Source organism: Marmota flaviventris, chromosome 8, assembly GCF_047511675.1.
Source record: "Marmota flaviventris isolate mMarFla1 chromosome 8, mMarFla1.hap1, whole genome shotgun sequence".
NCBI lineage: Eukaryota > Metazoa > Chordata > Mammalia > Rodentia > Sciuridae > Marmota > Marmota flaviventris.
The window spans coordinates 119,805,958-119,830,588 of record NC_092505.1 but is presented as its reverse complement, the minus strand read 5'-3'; the positions used below and the strand labels follow the sequence as shown (position 1 = coordinate 119,830,588).

General features: G+C 41.0%; 1 protein-coding gene across 1 annotated transcript in view; it reads right to left on the bottom strand.

The window, feature by feature from the left end:
• Slc9a9 (solute carrier family 9 member A9) overlaps window positions 1-24,631 on the bottom strand; it is a 537,647-nt gene that overhangs the window by 99,131 nt on the left and 413,885 nt on the right. Inside the window, exon 13 of the mRNA XM_071615577.1 lies at window positions 12,078-12,128. Within this exon, the coding sequence (XP_071471678.1) occupies window positions 12,078-12,128 (51 nt within the window). The remainder of the gene's footprint in view (window positions 1-12,077; window positions 12,129-24,631) is intronic.

The window sequence follows — 24,631 nt, the reverse complement described above, 5'->3', positions numbered from 1 at the left end:
AAATGACTGGGCACAGTAGAAAGGGGCTGGTTTTCTTTTTAATGACCCACCTCATGCTTAGCAGCCCCCAGAGAAGGAAAACTCTAATGGTACTCTTTAATTTGGACTTATTTGAATCCCTGTGAGTAAACTAAGGGCTCTTGCCAGAAGTTTGTGAAAACCAGACACTGAAGCAAGAAGGGATTGTTTGTTGCATTAATTTTAATAAAAAGAACGAAGCAAATGTAAATACATTCCTCTGTCAGTATTCAAATAGGGGGCCCTTGCTGAGTGAGCTGGATAAACCCTGTTCTAAGGTAATCACATGGGGCTTGCTCATTACCTCAAGGGGATACAAGGGATTATGGGCGAAAGGCAAGATTTTCCTTTATATTCCTCCAGATTTCATATTTAATATTAATGTCAGTGAAAGTTGAGTCGAATGATAGCAAAGGCAAATGACTATCATAACAAACCCACAGGAGCTCCTTCTGGGTTCCCAAGCACTTGGGTAGTATGTGTGATGTGGGAATGCAGTCCTTAGTACTTTCACTTTACCATCTCCGTCCAATGTGGAGTGTGTTTATATAATAATTTCAAGTTCATTGCCATAATTTTCTAATTACCATGGAGAGAACCAGATTCTGTGCCATTAAAGGGAAAAATTTCTGGATTCTGAAGAGGAACCATAGTATAATTGAAGGGCAAAGAGGAATTTCTTAAAAAGTCAAGTCATGGATTCTTAGTGTTCAACATAGAAAGCACTTTATACAAATATTTTAACCTTTCCTGTACCCACATACATTCATAAATGTTCTCAAAAAGACAGAATCAGAAAATTCATGTGTAAGAAGTAGAACATAAAGGAGACAATCAGCCAAGCACGTATAAAACTGTTAAGATGTCACAGGTATCTTTAGATATCCCACAGATAGTTTACACTACTAGGTGGGCTAAGCTCGTGGTTAAACTACAGAGAAAGAGCCCACTGTAGATGATTTGGTCTGTGTAGTAGATCTAAGATAATTCAAGGGAAAATGAATGGTTTGGGAGAACATAATAGTATGGTGGTTTTAAAACATGTATCTACAAATCCTTTGATTCTTCTCTCTTTAAAAGATAGAGGGTAATTTTCCTCTATATGGAATGTGGGCTGTACTTAATAATTCATTTCTAATGAATAAAATATAGCAGATGTAACAATATATCACATCAAAACTTAGGTCATAAAAGTGTTGTGGCTCTGCTGGTGGGACTGCAAATTGGTGCAACCACTATGGAAAGCAGTATGAAGATTCCTTAAAAAACTTAGAATGGAACCACCTTTTGACCTAGCTATCCCACTCAGTTTATATCCAAAGAATTAAAAATCAGCATACTACAGTGATACAGCCACATCAATGTTTATAGCAGCACAATTCACAATAGTTAAGGTATGGAACCAAATTAGATGTCCTTTAACAGATAAATGGATAAACAAAATATGGCATATATACACAATGGAGTATTACTCAGCCTTAAAGAAGAATGAAATTATGGCATTTGCCGGTAAATGGATGGAGCTGGAGAATATCATGCTAAGTGAAATAAGCCAATCCCCAAAAACCAAAGGCCAAATATTTTCTCTGATACTAATTCACAACAAGGGGGGTGGGGTGAAGCTTGGGAAGAATAGAGGTACTTTGGATTAGAATGAATTGGACATTATTACCCTATGTGCATATGTGACTATCTGACTCGTGTGATTTTACATCATGTAGAACCAGAAGAATGAGAAGTTATACTCCATCTATGTATGATGTGTCAGCATACATTCTACTCTACTATAATGCATTGTGACTTCCTCCTTGCTATTTCTCTTGTACCACTTGCTCTGTGGGAATTTGGCTGCCATGTTGTGAGGACAGTCAAGCAGCTCTGTGGCAACATCCATGCATTGCCACTGAGTCTGAGGCTTCCTGCCAACATGGAAGTGGGTTCTCCAGGTCCAGTCATCTTCCAATGATGGTTACTCTAGCTTACATCTTGACTGCAATCATAAAGTGGACCCTGAGATTCTTATTCAAGGTGAATTTTCAGTTGGCTAAGTCATTTTCAAATTCCTGATCCATAAAAAATTTGAGATACAAATGTTCATTGTTTCAAGCCACTGTATAGCTATAGGAAACTTACGACTACATATTGGGATTTTGAGTTCTACATATAGAAGGTAATGGAATAGGAATTGGGGAAAGGAAATAAAATGGCAATGCTTACATTTGTACAGTATTTTCACTAAGGAAACTGTTTGTGTTCTTCTGTGTTCTTCCTTGAAAGTATGTAAAAATTAATTCTGGGTCCAACATGCTGATGTTACAGACTAAAGATTGAAGATAAAGATAAAAAATTATGGAGTATAGACAAGAGAAGTTCCTACTACCTCACTGTACCTGCTTTGCAGTTCCATTACCTAGTGCCTGATTTGCATCATGATTTAATAAGTGTGATAGTTCTCACATACACCTACACACACACTAATGGAAAATGCACCTTGGGTCTCCAGGTGCCTGCCATCTCCTAATAACAGCTCCCAGAAACACAACCACTATAGTAAAGATAAGAGTCTCACATTTAGTCTTGTATGCTATATGCATCAGAAAGCAAACCCAAACACAACAAATTCTCACCCTATAAAACCGCTTCAAAAATCACTTTCAAAATATACAGTGGCTGGCTATGGTAGACTAAGCAGCATCTTAAACATGGTGGGATTCAGGTATTGGATAGCAGGCAGCAAAAGATTATGATCTTGTGGAAAGGGGACAAATGAGTGAGCTTTATATTATCCTTTATTTTCTGCCTACAGGTTCTTTCCCAATTGAAGTGCAAGGAAGTAGGGTCCAAGCAGAGAAGAACAGGTTTTTTTTTTTGAGCTGAGGATCTAGAGATGGGAGTTTAGATGTTGCCCAAGTGGCTGGATTTTTTAAGGCAGTGGCTCAGAGACAAGGGAACCTAGCAGACAGGGCACCAGACGTCTGTGTAGATGTTTCCCTCAGGTCCTTGGCTGTGGACCAACCTGTGCACAGGGTGAGGTCCACAAAGCCTTGCAGAGAGCAGCTGTCGTGAAGTTGAGAAATAAACGGAGAGATTAAGATCACACTGTGCTGGAAGACATTGGAGGTTAGCCCAGCCAAAACAGAAAGTCAGGTATTTAGTTTGAGGCTTCAGACGAAGTATGTTTTAGGAATAAGGACAATGTTCTAGAATAATGACCCATGCCCTAAAATTAAGCAAAATGAAAATAGTCAAAACAAGTACAAAACCACAACTTATAAAACTAACTGCCTGACCAGATAACATCCAACACCCCTTATAGAACAATCTAGATTCCCAATAATGTAAAATTCATAATGCCCAGCATATAAAAAAACTATGAGACATGGGGGGGGAGTGGGAAAGCATGAGCTAAAGACAAAAAATCAAAGGCAATCTGTAGAAACAAAGCTGGAAATGACTCAGATATCAGAATAAACAGGCAGAGGCTTTTAAAATAGCTATAAAATATGCAAAGAATTTAAAAAGAAAGATGGAAGCAATGAGCACACAGTTAAAGAGCTCAGAAACACGAGGACTATATATTAAAAAAAAAGAAAGAAAGAAAGAAAGAAATTCTAGAACCCCAAGGTGTACCATCTGGAAAGAGAAACCTACTTATATTAGTTTAAGGGCAGAACAAAGTGGTATCAAAGTTGAAAAGAGAACAATAAAAATTACAATCTTCAATTTGCAGAACACAGAAAAATAAGGTGAAAAGAACAGAAAAACGTGTCTAACTGATGTGAGAAATTAGCATAAAGTAGCCTAACTCAGACATAACTGGAACGCGAGGGGGACAGCAGAGAGACCATAGAAACCAAATGTGCTTAAGGAAACCACCCTAGAATAGTCCCCAAATCTGATTTAAATATCAACCTGGAGACCCGAGAAACTCAGTAAATCTGAATTAGGAAAAATTCAAAGCAAAGCAAAGCTGACGTAGGAGTCAAACTTCTAAACCTAAAGATAAAGGGGAAAAATCTTAAAAAGAAATCAGATTAAAAACAGGTCATATTGTGTTCAGAGAAATAAAACAAAAATCCTACTGACTTTTTATCAGGAAAAAAAAATGGAGACTAGAAAACAACAGAATACAATTTCCCAAGCGTTGAAAGAAACTCACCATCAAAACACAACTCTAAAACCTGTGAAAAATGTTGCAGTAAATGAAGCAATATCTGACAGGACTAAAAAGGAGAGATAGGAACACCTCGTTACAGCTGGAAATGTTATCAATAAATGATAAATAAACTAAAGGGGCTGGGTTTGTGGTTCAGTGGTAGAGCACTTGCCTGGCATGTGTGAGCTACTGGGTTTAATTCTCAGCACCGCATATAAACAAAACAAACAAACAAACAAATAAATAAATAAAATAAAGGTCCATCAGCAACTTTAAGTAAATAAACTAAAAAGAAAAGAAAAGAATCCACTGGACACAATTGCACTTATTGAATATCACAACTATATTGTGCAGTTGTTTGGGGTGGTATTCAAACCGTTGCCAGAATACACGTTTTTTTCCAACTACATATAAAATGTTTACCAAGATAGACCAATTTGAACTGTCAGAAAAAAACTTCAATCCATTTCAAAAGACTGAAATTTTACAGATTACTATAAGGTCCAAACTCTTTACCTTAGCCCACTTGATCTATAGGGTAGATCAATTGCTTTAGAGGTCCCAATTTTTCATCCCTCCCTGTATCCCTATTCTTTTCCTTGTAACTTGGCAGTGCTTTGGCCAAAAAGGAGTTTGTCTATTTATATACCTGTTTTCTGGGATGGCCTTGTAACTTTCTTTGATCAATAGAGTGTAGCAGGAGTGCCAGTGTATCAGTTCTGAGCCTCAAGAAACCTTGCTTGTTTTTGCTGACATTCTTGCCCTCTGTCTTTTCCAGGAGAAAGACATGCTCAGGGTTGCTCATTCATCTTTAGAGGAGATGAGAATTATGTGGAACACAGCCCAGTCTCCTAACTCATCCCAGTTAAGGCTCTCCTGGACCAGCCCAAAGCCATCCAACTCCAGATATGTGAGCAAGCCCAGCTAACACGGGTAGAGTTAACTAGCCAATCCTTGGTTGACCAGGACACATAAAATGAGTCCAAACTAGAGCAGTCGAATTCCACACACTTGTGGGATAAATATTTCTTATTGTTGCATGCCTCCTAGATTTTGTGTTTGTTATGCAGCATTGATGTAGCAACAGATAACAGATACAATCTGGCTTCTGCCTACATCTTTGATTCATATGCTGTAATGCTCCCTGTGGCTTTCTCTCGCTATACTGGCATCTTTGCTGTTTGTCACACAGGATGGGAATATTCCTTCCTGGGGGACTTTGTACTGTCTGAAATGTTCTTCCTTTAGATATCTACATGAACAAGAATTTTAGGCTGGCTAGCTGCTCAGTCCTTGCCTGGAGGAAGCAGCAAGAAGAGAGACCATGGAATTAGGATCCCTCCTACTGCAAGGCAACAGTCAGTTCCACTGTAAATGAAGCATGAATACACTGTTTTAGGTACATCCTAGATGATGGACTAATGCCCTCAACTGAGTAGAGGGTGAAAGGAAGGACTCCACATTGAGGTAATCAGAGTAGAGGACCAGGAATATGCTCCAGTCCATGGAGATGAGAATACTCTTGGTTTTCTCAGTAGGACTGGGAAGGTAGACTGACCAGGAGTAACAGGGACAGTAAAAGGAAAAGTGATTACTTCAATGTTACCTTATTGGGAAGAGAGGTGTTAAGGTTGAGCTGTGACGTGTCCCCCAAAAGTTTGTGTGTGAGACAATGTAAGAAAATTAGAGGTGAAACAATTGGGTTATGAGAGCCTTAACCTAATCAGCACATTAATCCACTTGAATGGATTAACTGGGTGGTGACTGTAGGCAGGTAGGGTGTGGCTGGAGGAGGTGGGCCACTGGGGTCATGCCTTTGGGGTATATATTTTGTCCCTGGCAAGTGGAACTCTGCCATGTCCTGAGATGCTTTCTACCTCCAAGTCCTCTTGACATGATGTTCTGTCTCACCCTGGAGTTGGCCATCTATGCACTGAGACCTCTGAAATTGTGGGTCCTAAATAAACTTTTTCTCTCCTAAAATTGTTTTTGTCAGGTCTTTGGTCTCAGTGATGTCTAAACTGACTGATACAAGAAGAGACCAGGGTTATGGACTGGACATTTGCCCATGGACGGCATGTAACAAGGGGACTGTGAGGGTAACTCAGCTTTGGCTTTTAGTCCTGGCTCCAAACATCAGTGATTTGTTATGTTTGGAAGGTTCCTCTTTTAAGCTTCAATTTCATCCTTTATAAAATAGGCTCCAGTAATCTTGATTGGTCAAGGTAAAGATGAGGTGATTTTAATCTTATATGTAAAATATATACAAAGGGTTCACTAAGGTGTAGCTGCCACCTTCGTTAACTTGCTCTTCTTCTTGGTTATTCCGGCTTTCTAGAACATGGAATAGTAGAATCTACTGGTAAGATAAATGTATGGAATTTGGTCCTATATAGTGAAAAATTAGTAGGGGGGTGCTTTGAGATATATAAGGTATAAATAAATACAGCTCAAAATAACTCAACATTAGCAAAGGAAAACCCAAAGTATTTGCTCTGAAATATTCATTTTGGCTTTTATCAAAATGCCACTAATTTCAATATTCTGATAATTGTTCAATGGGTGGCATGGATAAGTAAGCTGAATTATTCTTTTCTCTATAAATTTATTAGGACTTTTAAAAAAATGTTGGCAATGAAAAAGGAGATTTTACTTGATGGCCCAGCTGACCCCACCTTCTGGTAATGAATCTCTTCTCCGCCCGAACCTGCTTATATTTGTAGCCCTTGCACCTCTGGATGGCCCTGAGTAGGCAGTGTTAGTGCCTTTATCTGGCCTCTTTATCTGGCCTCCCAGTTTCAGAGGTAATCTAGGTGAAGGTTCTCTGGGGGTTGGCCAATCAACCCTTGCTTGCCTTATTCATCATATTTTGACAGGTACTTCATTGTGTCCCTTTTGAGCCCTCATCTTTCTGGTGGAGAATCCTGGTCCTTTAATCCCCATCACTCTGGTAGCTGTACCCCCCTCTCAGCAATTTCGGTTTCCTTTCACTGGACCTTTCTGAGCTCTGCTCTGACTTCCTTGAGTAGCAGTGACCAGAACTGATCCACCAAGCTTACACACTACACCACACACACACACACACACACACACACGGAGGACAACCCAAGCCAGAATTTCAATGAAGGGATTATGGGAAGCAAAAGAAAATTGGAAGTTAACATGAGGAAAAAATCACAGAGAAACAAGCACTGTGCTAAAAAACGACATTATGTTAGAAATGATGAAAGTTAGCTTTATCGTAACAGTGGAAAGTGAAGTGGGAAGAAAAAACAAAATATTACAAAGGATTAGTTCTACTATTTTCAAGCTCTAAATTGCCAAGGGTGCCCACCACACGTAGAATAAAATCAGGCTCACCACCTTGACCTGGGTGCTGGCTCCTGTCCATATCTCCCGCTTCATCTCCATCTGCTCCTGCCATGCTAACTCAGTTCCAGCCATACTGGCCTTCTTGCTGCTCTTGGGTACACTAACCCATCGTGACCCCAGGGTCTCTGTCTGGTGCCCCAGATCTTACATGGCCTGCTTCTGCACATCATTCAGCTCTCTGATCAAATGCCACCTTCTCAGAGAGGCCCACCCTCCCTTGCCAACAGCCTCCCCTCCATTCTCCATCTCGACTGCTCTGTGTTGTCCTCCTCTGAACCTAAACTACATAGCTGTTTACCTTTCTCACCAGTGTCCCTCATTAGAATAAAAGCTCTGCAAGGGAGAAGACTTTTGAAATGACAACTGCCAAATCCTGTTCATGCCTGGATTAGGACCTGACCGTGAGTGGTGTCAGTAATTAGGGGCGGGAATGAATGATGTGCACTTGCTAAGAGTGGAAATTCTGGAGCCAACTTGTCTGCTCAGACTTCATTTCTGCCTTCTGTGTGCCCTTGGTCAGGTCATTCTCTGTGCACAATCTCCTTATGTGTAAGATGAGGACAATAATGGCACCCACTTGGGGGGGCGTATCTTGGAAACCAAGTGAAGCAATACATGAAAGGTGCTTAGAACTATGTTAAAAATATTACAAGTTTAGATCCCAAAGTTTATTTATTTCACTTCCCACAAGCAGAACAAGAATAGGTGCTGTGGCCCTCAACAAATAGGCACAGGTAATTATGCATGTTTATTCTTGATCTTGAGCATGCACAGTCAGTAATGGTCATAACTACTTGTGAAAGATTTAGCTTTTGGTTAGTTAAGAATAGGACCTTGTATGTATGACATGTCAAAATACATTCTACTGTCATGTATAACTAAAAAGAAGAACAACAACAAGAAGAGAATAAGATTTTTTTTAAGAACAAAGAATAGCCTTTGATGAGTACAAAGATTAGTTTCCTGGTTAATGCAAACCTAGTTTAATAAATGCAAATCAAGTGGAAACATGCATTCTTAAGAATTAGGGTTATATTCTGGGGTCTAACAGAACCAGTGGTGCTGATAATAAGTAAGTGACAGGCAAATGAGGGCAGATGGGGTCTGGACAGACAATTTGGAAAAATAAAACCAGTCCTGGAGTGGATATTGGAAAAAGGTACACTCAGGCATGGTTTGTAGGCTGCAAATTAGAGCAACCACTTTGGGAAGCAGTATGGACATTGCTCAAAAGACTAGTAATGGAACAACCATATGACCCAGCTATTCCACTCCTCAGTATTTATCCAAAAGAAATGAAATCAGCACGCTCTAGTGTTGCATGCATATCAATGTTTACAGAAACACAATTCAGCTATGTTCTGGAACCAGCCCAGGTGCCTGTCAACAGAGGAATGGATAAGGAAAATGTAGTATATAGACACAATGGAGTTTTCACTCAGCCATAAATTAGAATAAAATTGGGTATGTCATTTTCTGATAAATGGGTGGAACTGGAGAACATCATGCTAAGTGAAATAAAAAAAAAGTCAAGGATCAAATGTTCCCTCTCATATGCAGAAGCTCGAGAGAAATTAGGAAGTAAAAAAATAAAAAAAGAGAGGATCCTATGAAAATAGAAAGGAGAAGAGTGGAGTAGAAGAAAGGGATTGAGGGGAAGGAAGGTGAGGTGGGAGAGGGAACTGTGGAATGACATTGACCAAATTATGCTACATGCACATATAAATATATCACAGTGAATTCCACTTTTATGTGTATTTATAAAGCACCAATAAAAAACAATAAATAAATGGAAGAAAGAGCAATAGAGTAGATGAAGGGGATCATGGGGAGACAGGAGGGGAGGGAAAAGTGGAAGTATTAATGATTGAAATGGAGCAAACTAACACACACACACACACACACACACAACTAGTAATATGACTAGTATATGCTTATCCACTGGGATAACTGAGTCACATGGTGGTTCCATTACTAGTCTTTTGAGGAATATCTGTAGTTCTTTTCAAAGTGGTTGTACTAATTTGCAGTCTACCAACCATGCAGCGTACCTTTTTCCAACATCCTCTCCAGGACTGATGTTTTTTTGTTTGTTTGTTTTCCCAAATTGTCTGTTCAGACCCCATATACCCTCATTTTCCTGTCATCCATATATGTATAATGCGCTAATAAAAATATTTAAAACCAACTCTGTCCAGGTTGATTGACAGCCGCATGAATACCTTTGCTTGTTACTTCAGGTATGAGCCCACCCTTTCCTGTACTTGACACCGACCAGTTACCCCCACATGTGGACAAAACCTCTTTCTGAAACCTAATGACCTTGGCAGTGACACATTATGGTGAACACAAACACACAGAGGCTGCTTCTTAAAAGCAAAGTTGTTTGTAAGCAGCAGCAGTTTAGTGGGAACCTGGTAAATTATAATATCAGTTACTTCACACTGAGATAGTTCACTGTGTCTTTTGCAAGGGGCTCCAAGTGAGGAATGTCTTTTAAAACATAGTGACCTGTGAAGTCTTGGTACCACTAGAAGAGGCAGTATGATTTTTTTCCCCCTCTAATGATGAGAATTTAGTATGTTACTGATAATTTCTTTTCTGCCCTCTTTGGCTACCAGAAAGCTCACTTACAGATCCATGACAGCAAGGATATTGGCCCTTCAATTTGCTTATTCCTGATTCTCCTTACCCTCTCTGGGCTTGGTTTTCTTTATTAATCTTTCATTATTATTATTATCTGAATTCTAAAATTCTTTATAAATAGGTTACTGTTACTTAGTTATATGTAGTGGTATAAATTCCCTCAAATCTTTTATGAAATGAAATGGATTTAGCTTAATTAAATTGGGTAGTTTTCATAAACATAATTTCCCCTGATTGTTAGAATAGTCTGGAGAGGTGGGCATTGTTATCATTCACATTGTGCAGACAGGGAAACTGAGACTCAAACTGTAAAAAAGTTGTCTAAGATGCAAATAACCCATAGTGTTCATGGTTCTAGATTCTATTGCCCTATTTCTCTAACAACAACAACAACAATAAAAGAATACCTTTCAATGCTGAAATATCTTCAGAGAAGAGTTATTACAGAATTAACAATGGCGAACTTTGTTTTTAAAGCATCACATGAATGAACTAAAATAAAACACTTCAAATTGTAAAAGGATGGTGTTAGGCTAGTAGGAAATTTTTACCAATAATTATATGTGATTGCAAAGTTTGAGGCACTTAGAGGAAGACAAAGAATTTTCTTATTCTTTTAAAGAAAAAGGTGTGTGAGAAAAACAAGATTTAGATGAAAGTTTTGCTTGAAGGCAGGGGAATAGATTATTTGACCTGTACAAGATGAAAATGTTTTTCAAAATTCAGCCACTACCGGACCTTACTTGCTGCCAGGCCTGGAAATGGGCTTTGATCTCCTTCCTAAGGTCACCAAACTGGCCCTAATCCCAGTGCTTTGGGCACCCCTGCTGGGCTCAGCCCTGCAGTTAGTTGTGTATCCTGGGCAATGAGATCTGAAAACAGCACAGCCTGGCCTTGTAACACAGGAGACAACAAAGTCCAAGCGCTTGAGAGTCAGGTTCAGGGCAACTTATTTTCTCAGCTTTTTCTGCAGTGCACAGGCTCCTTCCTTCTTTCTACCTGTGTGAACCAGGAAAACAGCTTCCTGCTCATAAACACCAAGGAGCTGTGCCTCATTAACTGTATTGTGGGGAAAACCCCCATGAAAACAAAGCAAGGTAGCTTGTCCTCAAATTCACATATGATCATAACGTGATTAATTAGCAACATCACATACTGACAACATTATCCCAACAACATCTGCTTACTTCCAATTGCAGAAAAAGGTATAACATTTCCACACATTTGTTCATCTGTTTTAAGCATCCAGGTAAATATGGCTAATGCAACATTGACATTATCAGTTTCAAATCCAGAGTCTGGAGAATAACTTTTCTCTCCTCGAGGGAATAGCACATCGTTCTGAACAATTTTCTGAAAGGATGTTTAGGTCTCTGTGGATAATAATCATTGCTCAGTTAAGTCAGGAATGGATCACCTAGATAGTTTTGCAGGCTCCTGCCTGTTTCAGCATTTCTGTAACTTATACCTGATTAATGAGAAGCCATGTGGGAGGAACAGGTCTATTTGTTGTGTGCTCAACATGAACTGGATAGGTTTTGAGTAAATTCACTGAGATCACTAAGCTAGCAAGTTGCTGGGCAGGGATTTGAATCATGGGGTGCCTCATTTTAAGGGCCATGGTCTGGTTCCTACATTGTAGTTTTCAGGCTTCCTGCTGCCACAGAGAGGCTATAAGTTCATGCTAGTGCTGAGCCTTTGCACGCTAAAAATGGTCAACACCCTGAATTCCTGTGCATTCTGTTGTCTTCGATTTGTTTTATCCACAGAGGCAGCCTGTTTAGAATGAGCCTCTTGGTTCTATGTTGGACACAAACCTGGAACAGTTCATGAAACAGAACATCTGATATCTCTAAGTACTATACATTGGCTTGTTTAACTTGCCTGAAATGAGGAGGGCTCCTCCTTCAGATTTTCATCCAGATCCACACCAACTCTGTTAAAGAAAGCAGAAAACTGGTAAATGCCCTGCTACAGAAAGCACGAGAGCACCTTGTGCATAAGATCACCTGACCCCAAAATGATGCAAATCTAAAAAAAGACTTGGCAGAAAACCATCCTACCTTCCCTTGATCAGAAGACCCTCAAATAGATTGATGTCAAATGAGAATGTGCATAGCTGGGCCTCCGCACAGCTGGAGAGATTGAGCATCAACGGCAATTTCTTGCTCCTGTCCTTCCCAACAAGAACAGAGACCCTGAGAGCCTGGGATGGGAGCCATTGGAACAAAAGACCTTGATAGCTCTGAAACAGGGATCCAGGAGGGGAGGCAACATGGCATCACAATAGAACCCACTGAACAAACTCTCCTGGGACTGTAGGTGCCCCATCTAGAGCAGGGTTCCTGAGACAGAAAATCATATCTTTGTCCAGATGTTCAGTGAAGCTTCCCATAGGGAGGATCCAGGTTGTGGGGGCTGAGGCTTATACAAATTGGGGGGCTTTCTTCAAGGAAAGGAATACAAAAATACAAATATCAAATTGGAAACAAAAGTGACTTTTTAGAAAGAAAAATAAATTACTAAAAAACTACACATTTTTTTAAAAAAAGCTGGTAAATGAAATAGGCATCTCAAAATTCAGAAAAACACACACACACACATAATATTTTAATGAATGGTTTGACACACCTGTAAAGTAATCCCTCTGTAATATTTGCTTCTATACTTTGATACTTTCTTCACATGATAACGATTTTATGTTAGGGCGAATAGAAAGGAAAGGTATCCCTTCCTCTTGCAATATGGATCAAAATTATTGATAGCGGGGAGACGTTAGAGCTTGCTTCCTCACCCTTATGCACGCTTGCAGTGTGCATCGCTATTAGGGTAATGCTCTAAAAGTGTGAGATTTCTGATCAATTTCATTTCGTGCACTTTCCATAAACAACCTGCATCACACTTATCCCTCCACATCTCCCTTATTGAATGTATTTCTGGATTTCCATTTTGACAGGGCATCAATGAGAACTGAATTTTACACATCTCGTGACTGGAAGAATTTTCTGTCGCCTCTTCTAGCTCAGTGCATTTCCAACTTTGTTTTTCCTCCACTGCCCACAGACTTCTGATGCCAGGTGCCAAAGGACACATTCATATTTAATTCAGTTTTTGTGCACTATTTCTATAAACCATTCCTTCCCTGGGATGGCCAGCAGTGACTTATAGAAGGCCCATACAAATGTGTGCCATTCAATCCAAACAAAGTGCTGTCCCAGTCCAACTTCCCCTGAGTTGGAGCCCCTCAGGGCCCACAGCCCTCTAAGCAGAGGAGGACGAGGGAGGGGAGGCCATAATGGAAAGAAACAGCAGCTGAACTCCACCGTGTTTAAAATATATTCGTTTTGCAAATATTAAAAAAAAAAAACATAGGACCCTGGGAACGAAGTGCTGGGGCTCTTCCCAGGCCCCTGGAAGGACTAGAGCAAGTGAGGCCCCCTAAGCTTGAACTTCCTCTCCCCGGGAGAATGTGTCTCTGGGTGGGCGGAAGGCCCCAGCCGGGGAGTCAGGCCGCTGGGCTGAGGCTCCCACAGAGTCCTTCCTCTGAAGCCACTTTGCTAAACTTTAGTCTTTCCTTCAACTACTGTCCCTCAAGGAGATCTCAATCACCCTGGTCTGCTGTCTGGGTGGGGAGGTAAAGGCAAGGTTGAAAGCCGCCACTCAGGCCCATGTGTGAACTTGAAGAGCAGTCTCCTCCTCCCTGTCACCCTCGCCCTTTCAAAAGAGTGGTTTCAACAAATTCATTTAAGAAGGGGAAATGGAAGGGATAGGGGGAAGGAAGGAAGAGGCTGCCAGGGAGGAGGGAGAAGGAGAGAGGAAGGAAGGGGGTGAGAGAGGGCCAGGAGAGTAGAAAGGGGAAGGAGAGAGTGGAAGGGCGTGAGGATGAGGCCTTCCAGGGGAGTCCAGTCCAGGTAGTGGCCATGGGGTCTGAGTGGTCTTAGTCCAAGAGTGGGGCCCATGTGTAGAGGCTACTGGCCACCCTCCCTCATAGGACTGAATGGCCCTCAGGCTTGTCTGGGGGATCTGAGCTCTCCGGCAGGTGCAGACAGTGGCCTCTGAAGCTCTCTCTATTACTGGAATAGGCCAGGTCTGCCCCTTCCAAGAGCTACCTGGCACTCAGGCTGTGAATTGAACTGAGAGTCCTGAAGCTCCTCCTGCTGCACCTGCTCAGGGCCTGTCTGTCTGGAAAACTCAAGAGAACAGAAATCAAATTTCATAAGAAACCCCAATTAAAGTCTGAGGCAGTACCGAGGTTTTCCACTAAAATGTAAGCTTTCCTCCTCAGTAGCCATCAAAGCAGACATTTCTAGTTCCCATTATCTCAGCAGCCAGATGGAACCAAGGCTTGATGGCGGCAGATTAAGTTCTTGGCCTTCCCGTGTGTGAAGCATCCCGGAGGCCTGGCTGGGAACAAGCTCTAGTGTCCTCCCTCAGTCCACTTTCTGGCAGCCCAGGGCCTGTGCCGGGCCAGTCCTGTAGCTCCTCTTGGCCTAGCACACAATGGACCCACATCTCAAGTGGTTTCAGGCAAGAGAAGCTCTGTGAAAAACACTTGCCTCGTGGGGCAGCCAGGGTGAGCAAAACAGACATGGTCCCAGCCCTCACACGCCTGCAGGTTGGGAGTTTTAATGAGCATGTTATAAAAAATATTATTATAGTTTAAGTGCTGTGAGGGGAAAGGCACACGAGAACCCTGCCTTCTTTCACTTGAGTTTTGGCTCCTCTTGATAAAAATCTTGCTAAAATATATGGCTTGGCTCCCTGCCTCCTTAAACACAGTGCAATGGGGTGCTCTCATCTTAACCGGAGGTCTCAGCATGGCCATTGGTCCCATAAAGTCTAACATGCGCTGCATTGTAATGATTTCTGAGAGGTGTTTGAACCTCTTTATGACTGTATTAAATGATCCCTGGCTACTATTATTTTTCTTTTTTTTTTAATTCTTATATTTGCCCTGGGTTAGTTAGACTGCCTTGGGTTTTCCAGCTGCAACGATATGTTAGCATATTGTTCTTACGTTCCCCCCCCCACCTCATGCCACTACTTCCTTTTAATTGAGCGTGGGACTAATAATGTGACAGCCAAATTTAATACATTTTTTTTAGAGACACACACACACACACATATAACACAAAAGAATAGAATTCAATCATTGCAGAAGGGCTTATAAAACACAGTGTTCTTTGCTTCACACCTGGACACCCCTGTTGCCTTCAAGGGCTATTTTCTGCCTTTTCTTGGTTACGAAATGTAATGGCTGATATTGATACGTCTGGCACATTCGCAAGGCATCCCCGGGGTTATGCAAACATGCCGGCAGCATCTCTATCTCTCTTACTCAATGGTTCAAGCAAGCAAGTCAGAGTGTGAAAGAGACCTATTTTAGGGTCACCTTGCATTCACTCATTTTTATGTGTAAAAGATCACTTACACACTATGGGTTTTTGAGAGATTATTAGAAGGAAGGCAGGTTGTCATGCAGCTTGTGATGCCACATGTCTATGTGGCATCACCCCAGCTGAGGTCATGGGTGTATGGGATGAAGTCTTCCCTGCTCAATGATATCCCAGTAGTCCCTTCTCCCTCACTGTCAAGCAACCTTCTGTCCATCTGTTCTGGATACAGTGTCCCAGGCCTGGTAACTGGACTTGTCCTTCTTTCTGAGCCCAGTACCCAATACTGTCCCTGAGCTCTGGATCTGCCAGTGCCTCTCCCAGTTCTGAGCTCCTTCCCTCCAAACTCCAGGCTGATGGTTTGGGCATCTATGATGCCCCACCTCCTTTCTGGAACCTCCAAGCACTGTCCCTCCCCTTCTGATCACCACTTTGGCACCCCTTCCTCGGTCTTAGATTCCCCAATCACTTGAAATTTTCAGGCTCTTGGCCCAAAGTGGCTGCCCTGCCCCACCTCTGTTCTCTGCTCCTGTGTGTGCCTGTGACCACACGGCTCTGTCTGTGGCAACCCTGCCTATCCTTGGTTCACCTATCTGGTTATATGCAGCCATGCGGGCTAACCAGTACTCTTCATTCTATGCCAGCGTTAGCTGGAATCTGAGACCTCAGGGCCACCCTGTGATTGCCAAGGGTCAGTGACACCCAGATGTGATCTGGAGAGACTGCCTGGGTTGAGAAATGTGGCTCTGCCTTCCACTTGCTGAGTGACCTGGACCATTCAGTATGCCTTGGTCTCAGTTTCCTCCCCAGTACAAAGGGAACAACAAGGGAGCCAACTTCATGGGATGGTGGTAAGGATTAAGTGAGAAAATATTTGTGAAGGGTTTCTCTTAGGACCCAGTACGTAGAAAGCTCTTAAGAAAGGCTAGCAGCAACTGTTAGCATTATTATTTTTCTTATTGTCAGTGGTGCCAGAGCTCAGTCCTGCCATGCTCATTGCTTTGTTAATTTCTGAGATAAACCCTCCTTGTCCTGGGTCCTGCACTGAGTGGCCCTTATGTTTATAACAACAGCCACCAGTGCGCCATAGGGAGTGCCCAGTACACAGTGGGGATTTCTGCTCTCATAGTAAAACATGCCTATCAAAAAAGGGCCAGGCTTCCCAGACTGGGACTTATTTATAACCTATTAATAAGTTAATGGGATGAGAAGGCAGTAAGAACAGAAAGGGAGATATCTAAGGGGCGAAGGGAAGGAAAGAAGAAGATGGAACTGAGCAGGAAGAAAGCAGAGGGATAGGAGGCAAAAAAAAAAGACATGTGAAAAAGAAAAAGGAAGGATTACATCATAGTTTACTATAGGTGCTCCTAGCTGGGTGCAGAGGTGCACGCCTGTAATCTCAGGGGAAAATCTCAGGGCTAACCAGTATTCTTCATTCTATGCCAGCGCCCCTTCCTCGGTCTTAGATTCCCCAGTCACTTGAAATTTTCAAGCTCTTGGCCCAAGATCAGCCTCAGCAACTTAGTGAGGCCCTAAGCAACTCAGCGAGACCCTGTCTCTAAATAAAATACAAAAAAAGGCTGGGGATGTGGCTCAGTGGTTAAGCACTCCTGGGTTTAATCCCTGATATCAAAATGAAACAAAACTAGTAAAGGATTATAAAGCAACTAACGAGCCTGGTTAAAATTTGATATGATGTTTTGCATTCTTGATGCACCTTTTAATTTTAAGCAAGTACAGTTCTGCCTCTGTGGCATTCAAATGGAAATGAAAACGGTGTTCCCAGCTGTGCCCAGGAACATCTCGCTCCGGGTTCCTCATTTTCAGTGAGCATCCAGCTCCATTTTTGGAGTAAAATGCATCTCTGGTGCACCATAATACACCTCCCTTCCTATTGTGCTTCCATTCTTTAGTGAATTTTATTAGATATATTAAAATCTCAGGATGCTCCCATGCCCAACCATGGCCAAAAAGAATGCTCTGGAGTTGAGATTTTTCTTGAAGGGAAAGCAAAGTAAGTAACACAAAAGGCTCACTTTTCCCATTAAAGTCCACAGCATCCATTCTGATTCTTATCACTTTGCTCCTCCGGAAAAGCAGTGAAATATTACTAGGGCTTAGTTTCATTGTGTGAATTCCAATAGTCTTAGGTGCGGTTTTGATTCTTTTGAGCCCCCTGCTGACAGGGGATAGGTAGTGGGGGAGGAGAAATCATTTCCTCTAAGAACTGTATTTGATGGCAAAGTGTAAAAAATGACATTTTCAGTAAAGGAAGAGTGACTGGATATTGGGCACATAAATACAGCTTGACAATGGAAGAGACTGAGAGACACTTGCTGAGGTTTGGGGACTATTGTTAGCCAAGAGAACATCAGATGACAGTCAAAATCTGGCACTGTACCTTGCCTTCTCCTTGTAGCCTTTTAATAAATTTACTGGAGCTTGTAAATGACCAAAGTTAATCTAATTCAATTAATAATTCAAATATTTTTAAATTCATTTTGGGAAAACAGGTGCATAAACTAAAGTGAGTAGAAGAACTCACTTTAATTCATTGTGTTGATTTAGCGAGGCACAGTATGGAAGACTTTGGACCCTGGAGCCAGGCCATATGGGTTCAAATCCTTCTTCTACCATTGACTACGTTTTTAACTTTGAAACAAGTTTACTTAACCTCTCAAAATCATAGTTTTCTCAACTGAACATGGGGATAAATGTGAACACACTTTATGGGTTATTACAAGTATGAAATAAATTATTATGTATAAAGTGTATAACATATTGGCTGCCATCTTGGAAGCAGTCATGAAACATTAGTTGATGTTCTTATTGTTATTAATGCTATTATTATTAAGGAGAAATTGATGTATTCTAAGTTGAGTGATAAATATAAAAGAGATTAAAGCCAAGATAAGATTTTCTATAAATAATAGATGCTGAGACATAGAGGCCAATGATAGGACTCCTGCCATCAATGATCCAGGATCTAATGGGGAAGGCAGACACTGGAAATAAAGAAGGCCTGATGAGTATTGTATGCAGATTATTGAACATGACAACATAGAGCCCAATGAAAGGGGGTTTTGGGGGAGTAGGAGGTTTTACAGGGGAACTGAATATTGAGAAGCAAGAATGAGTTTCATGGTAGGAGTAAGGGAGGCTGGGGGAGAGCAGTACAGGTTCAGCAGAGGCAAAGCCAAAGAAGTTTAAAAGAACGAAGGTTGGAACATGGTGTATAGCTGTGTGTGTCCTCGAGGGGCACGCATACTGAGGTAAACAGCATAATGAAACTTGAGACCAAATTGTGAAAGATCTTGAGTACTATTCTTAGGAAAGCAATTCGTTCTGCTTCTCTGTAGGCAGTCGGGAGTGAAATAATTAGATTGATATATTGGAAAGCTCACTGGAGGCATATGATATTAAGACCCTGGAGGCATGGGGGTCATAGACGACTTCAGTGGTCCAATAGAGAGAATTGATTAGGGTCTAAACTAACATAGTGGTGGTGGATCAGAGGAGATATCCTTTGGAGCTGTGTACCTCGTGGGATGGTGGCAGGGTACAGGACTGACGGTGAGGAAGAGAGTGTTGAGGTGTTTCTGAGTTTCCACTTGGGACACCTGAGTGGTTTTCCCTTGCCATTAACTATATTAAAGGAAGAGAAATATGTATGGGGATTTTCCAGAAAGGAAATCCTATTCAAAAGATGAAACTGAAGCTCAGATCCCATAGAGTCTGAGTAATCTTACTGTGCGTGAAGCAATAGCAGCTCTCCACACTGTTACCAAGTCAGGAAACACAGACTCTCCCCTTTAAGGGTTTTGCTTGTCTTCAGAGGAGGTTCAGACCCAAAGGCAAAGTATAAGAAACAAAAGAGGAGTACTAGGTTCTTCAAGGCCAAGGTCGGAGGACTGGGAACATTCACGGAGGCTGGAGACAGGGGTGGCGGGCTCTGTATTTGAAGACAGAGGGACATCTCACTTAACAAGGACTATATGGCCAATGTGGGTTTAGTACCAAGAATAGGAACAACCCTAACCCCTGGTTCTGTGGTGCTATCAAGCAAAGAATGTTGAGCCATATTAGAGAGGTTGTGATACTGGTCCTGTGGTCAGGGACTGGGTAGATAATATCACATTTCCATTCAAAGACTGGTGTTAGAGCCCAAGGGTATACTCTGTAGCCTCTGACTCTGAATTTGAAGAGTGATATGATGAGATCTGCCAATAAAGTGAAAGCAGAAAGGGAGATTCCATAATATGGAGACATAAAGCACGTGGTACGATTGTGAACCTCCTGTGGGAGAGAATAATATGAGGCTAGGATGCTTCTGAAAGCAGAACTGTCCTCTGGGACAAACTATTATCTGTGGGTCCTGTGTATGCTCAGCCAGGTTACACTTTCCCAGGCTTGGGACTTGTCTTATGATCACATTGAAAATGGCTGGATAAGGGTTTGCGTAGCTTTCCTGTCTTGGTGATCCGAGGCTGCCTACAGGTATCGACGTTCTTCTAGAGAGTATGGAGCTGGAGCAGATTCCAATGAACACCCTCAGGCCGATTAGACTGAGAAGGTCTGGCCTTTCCTATCCTCTTTGCTGACAAAGTTTACTGAAAACTCAGCCTAACAGTTAACAAGAGACACATAGCCTTCAGGAGTTAGACCCTTGACCACGTGGTCTCACCACCTACTATGTGACTACAGGACAAGAAGCTATTCCTCAGTTTCTTTTTAAACAAATGGAGACATGGATAGTAACATCTCCTGGAGGTCTTGTGGATAATGCACGTATGGGGTCCATCCCGGGGCTGGCCACCAAGGAAGGGTTTGGAAGTGGTGGCTGCTGTCCTTGGGGTGGTTGTTGATGTTGTCAACTTAGGTCTTCTGAAGAGGCATTTAACTGTAGGTACCTCCAACACAGCAGTTGTGTTTTCCCATTCTTCAGTTGGTCTTACAGTAGATTCTTTGGAACTTCTGACTCCAGTGGAGGCTTCTTGACAATGGGGGTTTGGGAGTATAAAGACAGAGAAGAGTAGGTGTGTTCTGGCTGCACAGATGAGCCATGTGGCCAGTGTTTACACAGGTCTGACAATTTAGGAATACATTTGGGAACATATAAGTATGCTGAAAACATTATGTTCTTTGAAAAATAAACATCAATAAACAAGTACACGTCATGGACACAAATAATGCAGCACCACATCCTGTGCTTTACGTTTGGCAAAACTTCCTTTGAGTTTGGAGTGCTTAGTTCTGCCAAGATGTAAGATAATTTCAGGCTACAGATGAGATCAATTAGAAACTGGTTTGGGGATGAATATGCAGACTAATTTCTTTTGACCTAAGCCACAAGCACACACTAACACCCTTTGGTGGGAAGACAGATGTGATAACTTATGAGGGCATCTGGCCTCTCTTCCCTGAGGATTCGCTCTGGGTACCCTGCCTGGGCAATTAGGGATTTATCAGAGCCAAATGCACATCCTCAGAAAAACCATGCTTTCAAGTGGATCAGCTTGTTTAAATTCTTGTGTGTTACCAAGCAGGGTGTCTCCTCAATGTCAGACTGAACATGTTATATGGGAAGGGGAACATTTTATCACTGAATATCAAGTAGTCATAGGAGGATGCTTTCTACATTGGTATGGAACCAAAAGTGGTTAATAAAAAAAAAATCCCAGACGGTCAGGGAGCTTTGGATAATGGAAATCCTGCAACCTAAAAGTCACTGTGGTCACCTCACAGTCAAACAAATAGGATTATATGACAAGACTGAAAATGCATCTTCTTCCCTCACTCCAAGCCCCAGCTACAGGGATCACCAACTCTCCATCTGGACCAAGAGTGGTGTGCAGTGTGGGCCTGGAGCAAGATCTCAGAGTTTCTTCCTGTTGCTGTTCATGGGTATGTTCAGGTTTTAGTGGGAGGCTGATAAGGGAAGGAGCTAGGATGGGAATGCGCTCTCTTGATGCAAGGAGCATATTATTCTTATAAAAGTCATCTACAGAAATTGAATTTTGAAACCAGGCAAGTTGGCATATACCTGTAATCTCAGCAACCCAGGAGGCTAAGGCAGGAAGATGGCAAGTTTGAGGCCAGTTTGGGCAACTTAGTGAGACCCTGTCTCAAAATGAAGAATAAAAAGGCTAGAGATGTAGCTCAGTGGCAAAGCACTGAGTTCAATATCTGCTACCCCAAAGAAAAAATATATACATAGGAATGGATTTGAATATATATATATATATATATATATATATATATATATATATATATATGAATTTGAAAAAAAATATATATGGATTTGAATACATATATATGTATACATATATATATGTATATATATATAATAGAATATAGATAGACAAAAATAGGGAAGTACATGAAGATATATTTAGAGAATACTAAAATTCTATGAAATAATCCTGGAGAAGAGTCAGCCCAGGCAAAGCAAATGATGAAGAGGAACTAATTTTGTGGAATGATGTTCTGGAAAGGATCCTTAGAGGTGAATAGCAGCACTTTCAAAATTGATGGATGTTTATCTACAACACAACTCATACAAAAGGTGAGATTCCAGTGGTTGGTTCTGATTATTTCATCCCAACTTGGCTTTACCCATAAGTTAGGCAGGTAGTCTACAAGCTGGATTGAGAAGGTGACCTCCCCAAATCATGGCCTTCTCTAATTGCTAATGTCAGAACTTAGAATCAACTTAGAAGGGGATAAAGCTCTCCATTCCCTATTGAAAACTAGTCCTAAAGGGCCAGGACGTGGGAAAGGTAACATTTGGGCTTGTTTTATGCAAAGTATAAATGACTCCATCGGACTCATTCCTGAGAGCAGCAAGTGGTGAGAACAAAAGCCCAAGGTCACCAAAGGTATTGAGAGAAGGCACGATTGGGTACGGAAGTGAGGGAGACACAGGCGAAAAGACAGCTAAAGACAATCTCATAATAGTAATAGTCCATACATAGGGTCTGCTTTGGATAATGTTTGTGTGTTACATAAAACATGAAATTTGGGAAGAAGATCCAAAGTTATTGTAATCCATGGTGTTACATGTATTACATGTAACAAAAAAGAAAGATTTATAACCCATTTCTTGAAGTGAGCCATCAGAAAGCACTAGCAACTGGGTTCTACAGTAATTTTGTGCCAGTAAATCTGTTGCTTTTGGCTGACCATCAGAGCATCCTGCTGACCGTGTGGCATGACTACCCGCGTGGATTTAAAACATAAAGTAAAGCCAAAGAAGATGGCTTTACCAACAGTAATAAATCACTAAAATTGAAATTAAAATAACTTTGGGATAAATAATGGCTGCTGAAACCATTCTTTAAGCCCACAGTTGGAGGTAGATTGTGATCCATAATCTCAGCAAACTAACAATTGAAATCTTATTTTCCTTTGGGGTGGTTAAGACTTTGTAATACCATATGATGCTATTAATAATTAATACTAAGATTTGTGATACGCACATATTTAATATATAATGCATCTGTATTTACTTTTTAAAATGAAAATGCTTTTTCTCATCCCAGAAGAGTTAAGTCAGAATTAGTCTTAATAACGCATCATTTTTATTTTTGCTAAATGTGAATAAATAATTTAATTTTAAAAAGGAAATTGACAGGAAGAGATAATGGGCAAGCTAGGAAGCCCGCTACTCCATGACTCATCAAAAGAGAAGAAAATAATTTGAGTTTCTTGCTGAGAGGGATTAAAGTAAATCACTAGAAAAATAATGTTTTCCTCTGGCCAAACCAACTGGGGCCAAAGCACAGGCTTGCATGCATGACTGTGCTAAAAGGAAATAATAAAATGTTCAAACTTTAAAAAGTTAAAAGAATTCATGGTTAACGCTAGCCTTGTATTGCAAAAATGCACTTTGATTTTAGAATCAGTGGTTTAAAATCAGGTAAGTGAATCAAGAATTGATGAAAATGCTATTAAGAAGAAGCTGTTTTAGAGCAGATTAGAAAGGAAAAGTGGGAAGGAGCAGGTAAAAATCTGCTGTCAAATAGGTTCTCAAATTATCATGAAGACCACAGAAAGTGCACAGCATGGGAACAGAATTAGCATCAATTTGGCAGGAAATGAAATAATGAGAGTTAAGTGGATGCTCATGCAACTGCATTGTTCTGGCTTTGCAGCCTATAGTTCCAGAGGATTATGATAGCTCAAATGACCAGTGTATATGAACTGATCCTCTTCCTGACACCTACTATCCACACTAAAAGCAAATATCATCTAGAACAGGTGGATTCTTTCATGCTTTCCTCCCTTCATTCATTCATTCATTCATTCATTCATTAAATACTGGTTTGAAGATATATCAAGACCATTACTACATGTTAGATATCATGGGAGACAGGAAAAATGTATTAATTGTGAAACATCTACAAAGTACTTACACTGAATTTCACCAGACTTAAGATAATATCAACTATAAAGTATCCTATCACTCTATGTACCTCTAAGGAATAAAAAAATACTGCTATTCAGTTGGGACATCACTGATTGTAAGATACATCTTGACCTCAGAAATATTAAAATGTGAAAAAAGAGGCTCAGTTGGAATCAATGACATAAATCCACAAAATAATCAAAATCCAAGGTTAATAGCAATGCCTGGCTATTGTACATACTAGCCTCTGGGTATTTCATGAAATATTTCATATTTCATGTCTATTATCTTCTGGTCTTGGGGACAAAAAGTGAAAATAGATATTTGAAATCTTTTAACAAAATGTTCTGTTTATGCTTATGGATTAAAAGGTAATTCATTGCCTTTCTTAACTCTATATAGTAAGCAACTCTAAGTAACTGGATAAGAGAAGCCAGGTCTAGAGTAAAGCAGATGAGACATCCTCTCAGGCTCCTGCAAGTGCTGAACATATGGGTGACCCTGAGAGTGATTGGATCTTGTCTGCCTTACCCTAATCCTGACCATGGGTGAAATAACCACCTCATGGACATCTCTTCTGTATAACCCCTGGATCCTCTGGAACTGTGCTGACATTTTCCAATTTCCCCCTCTGTATCT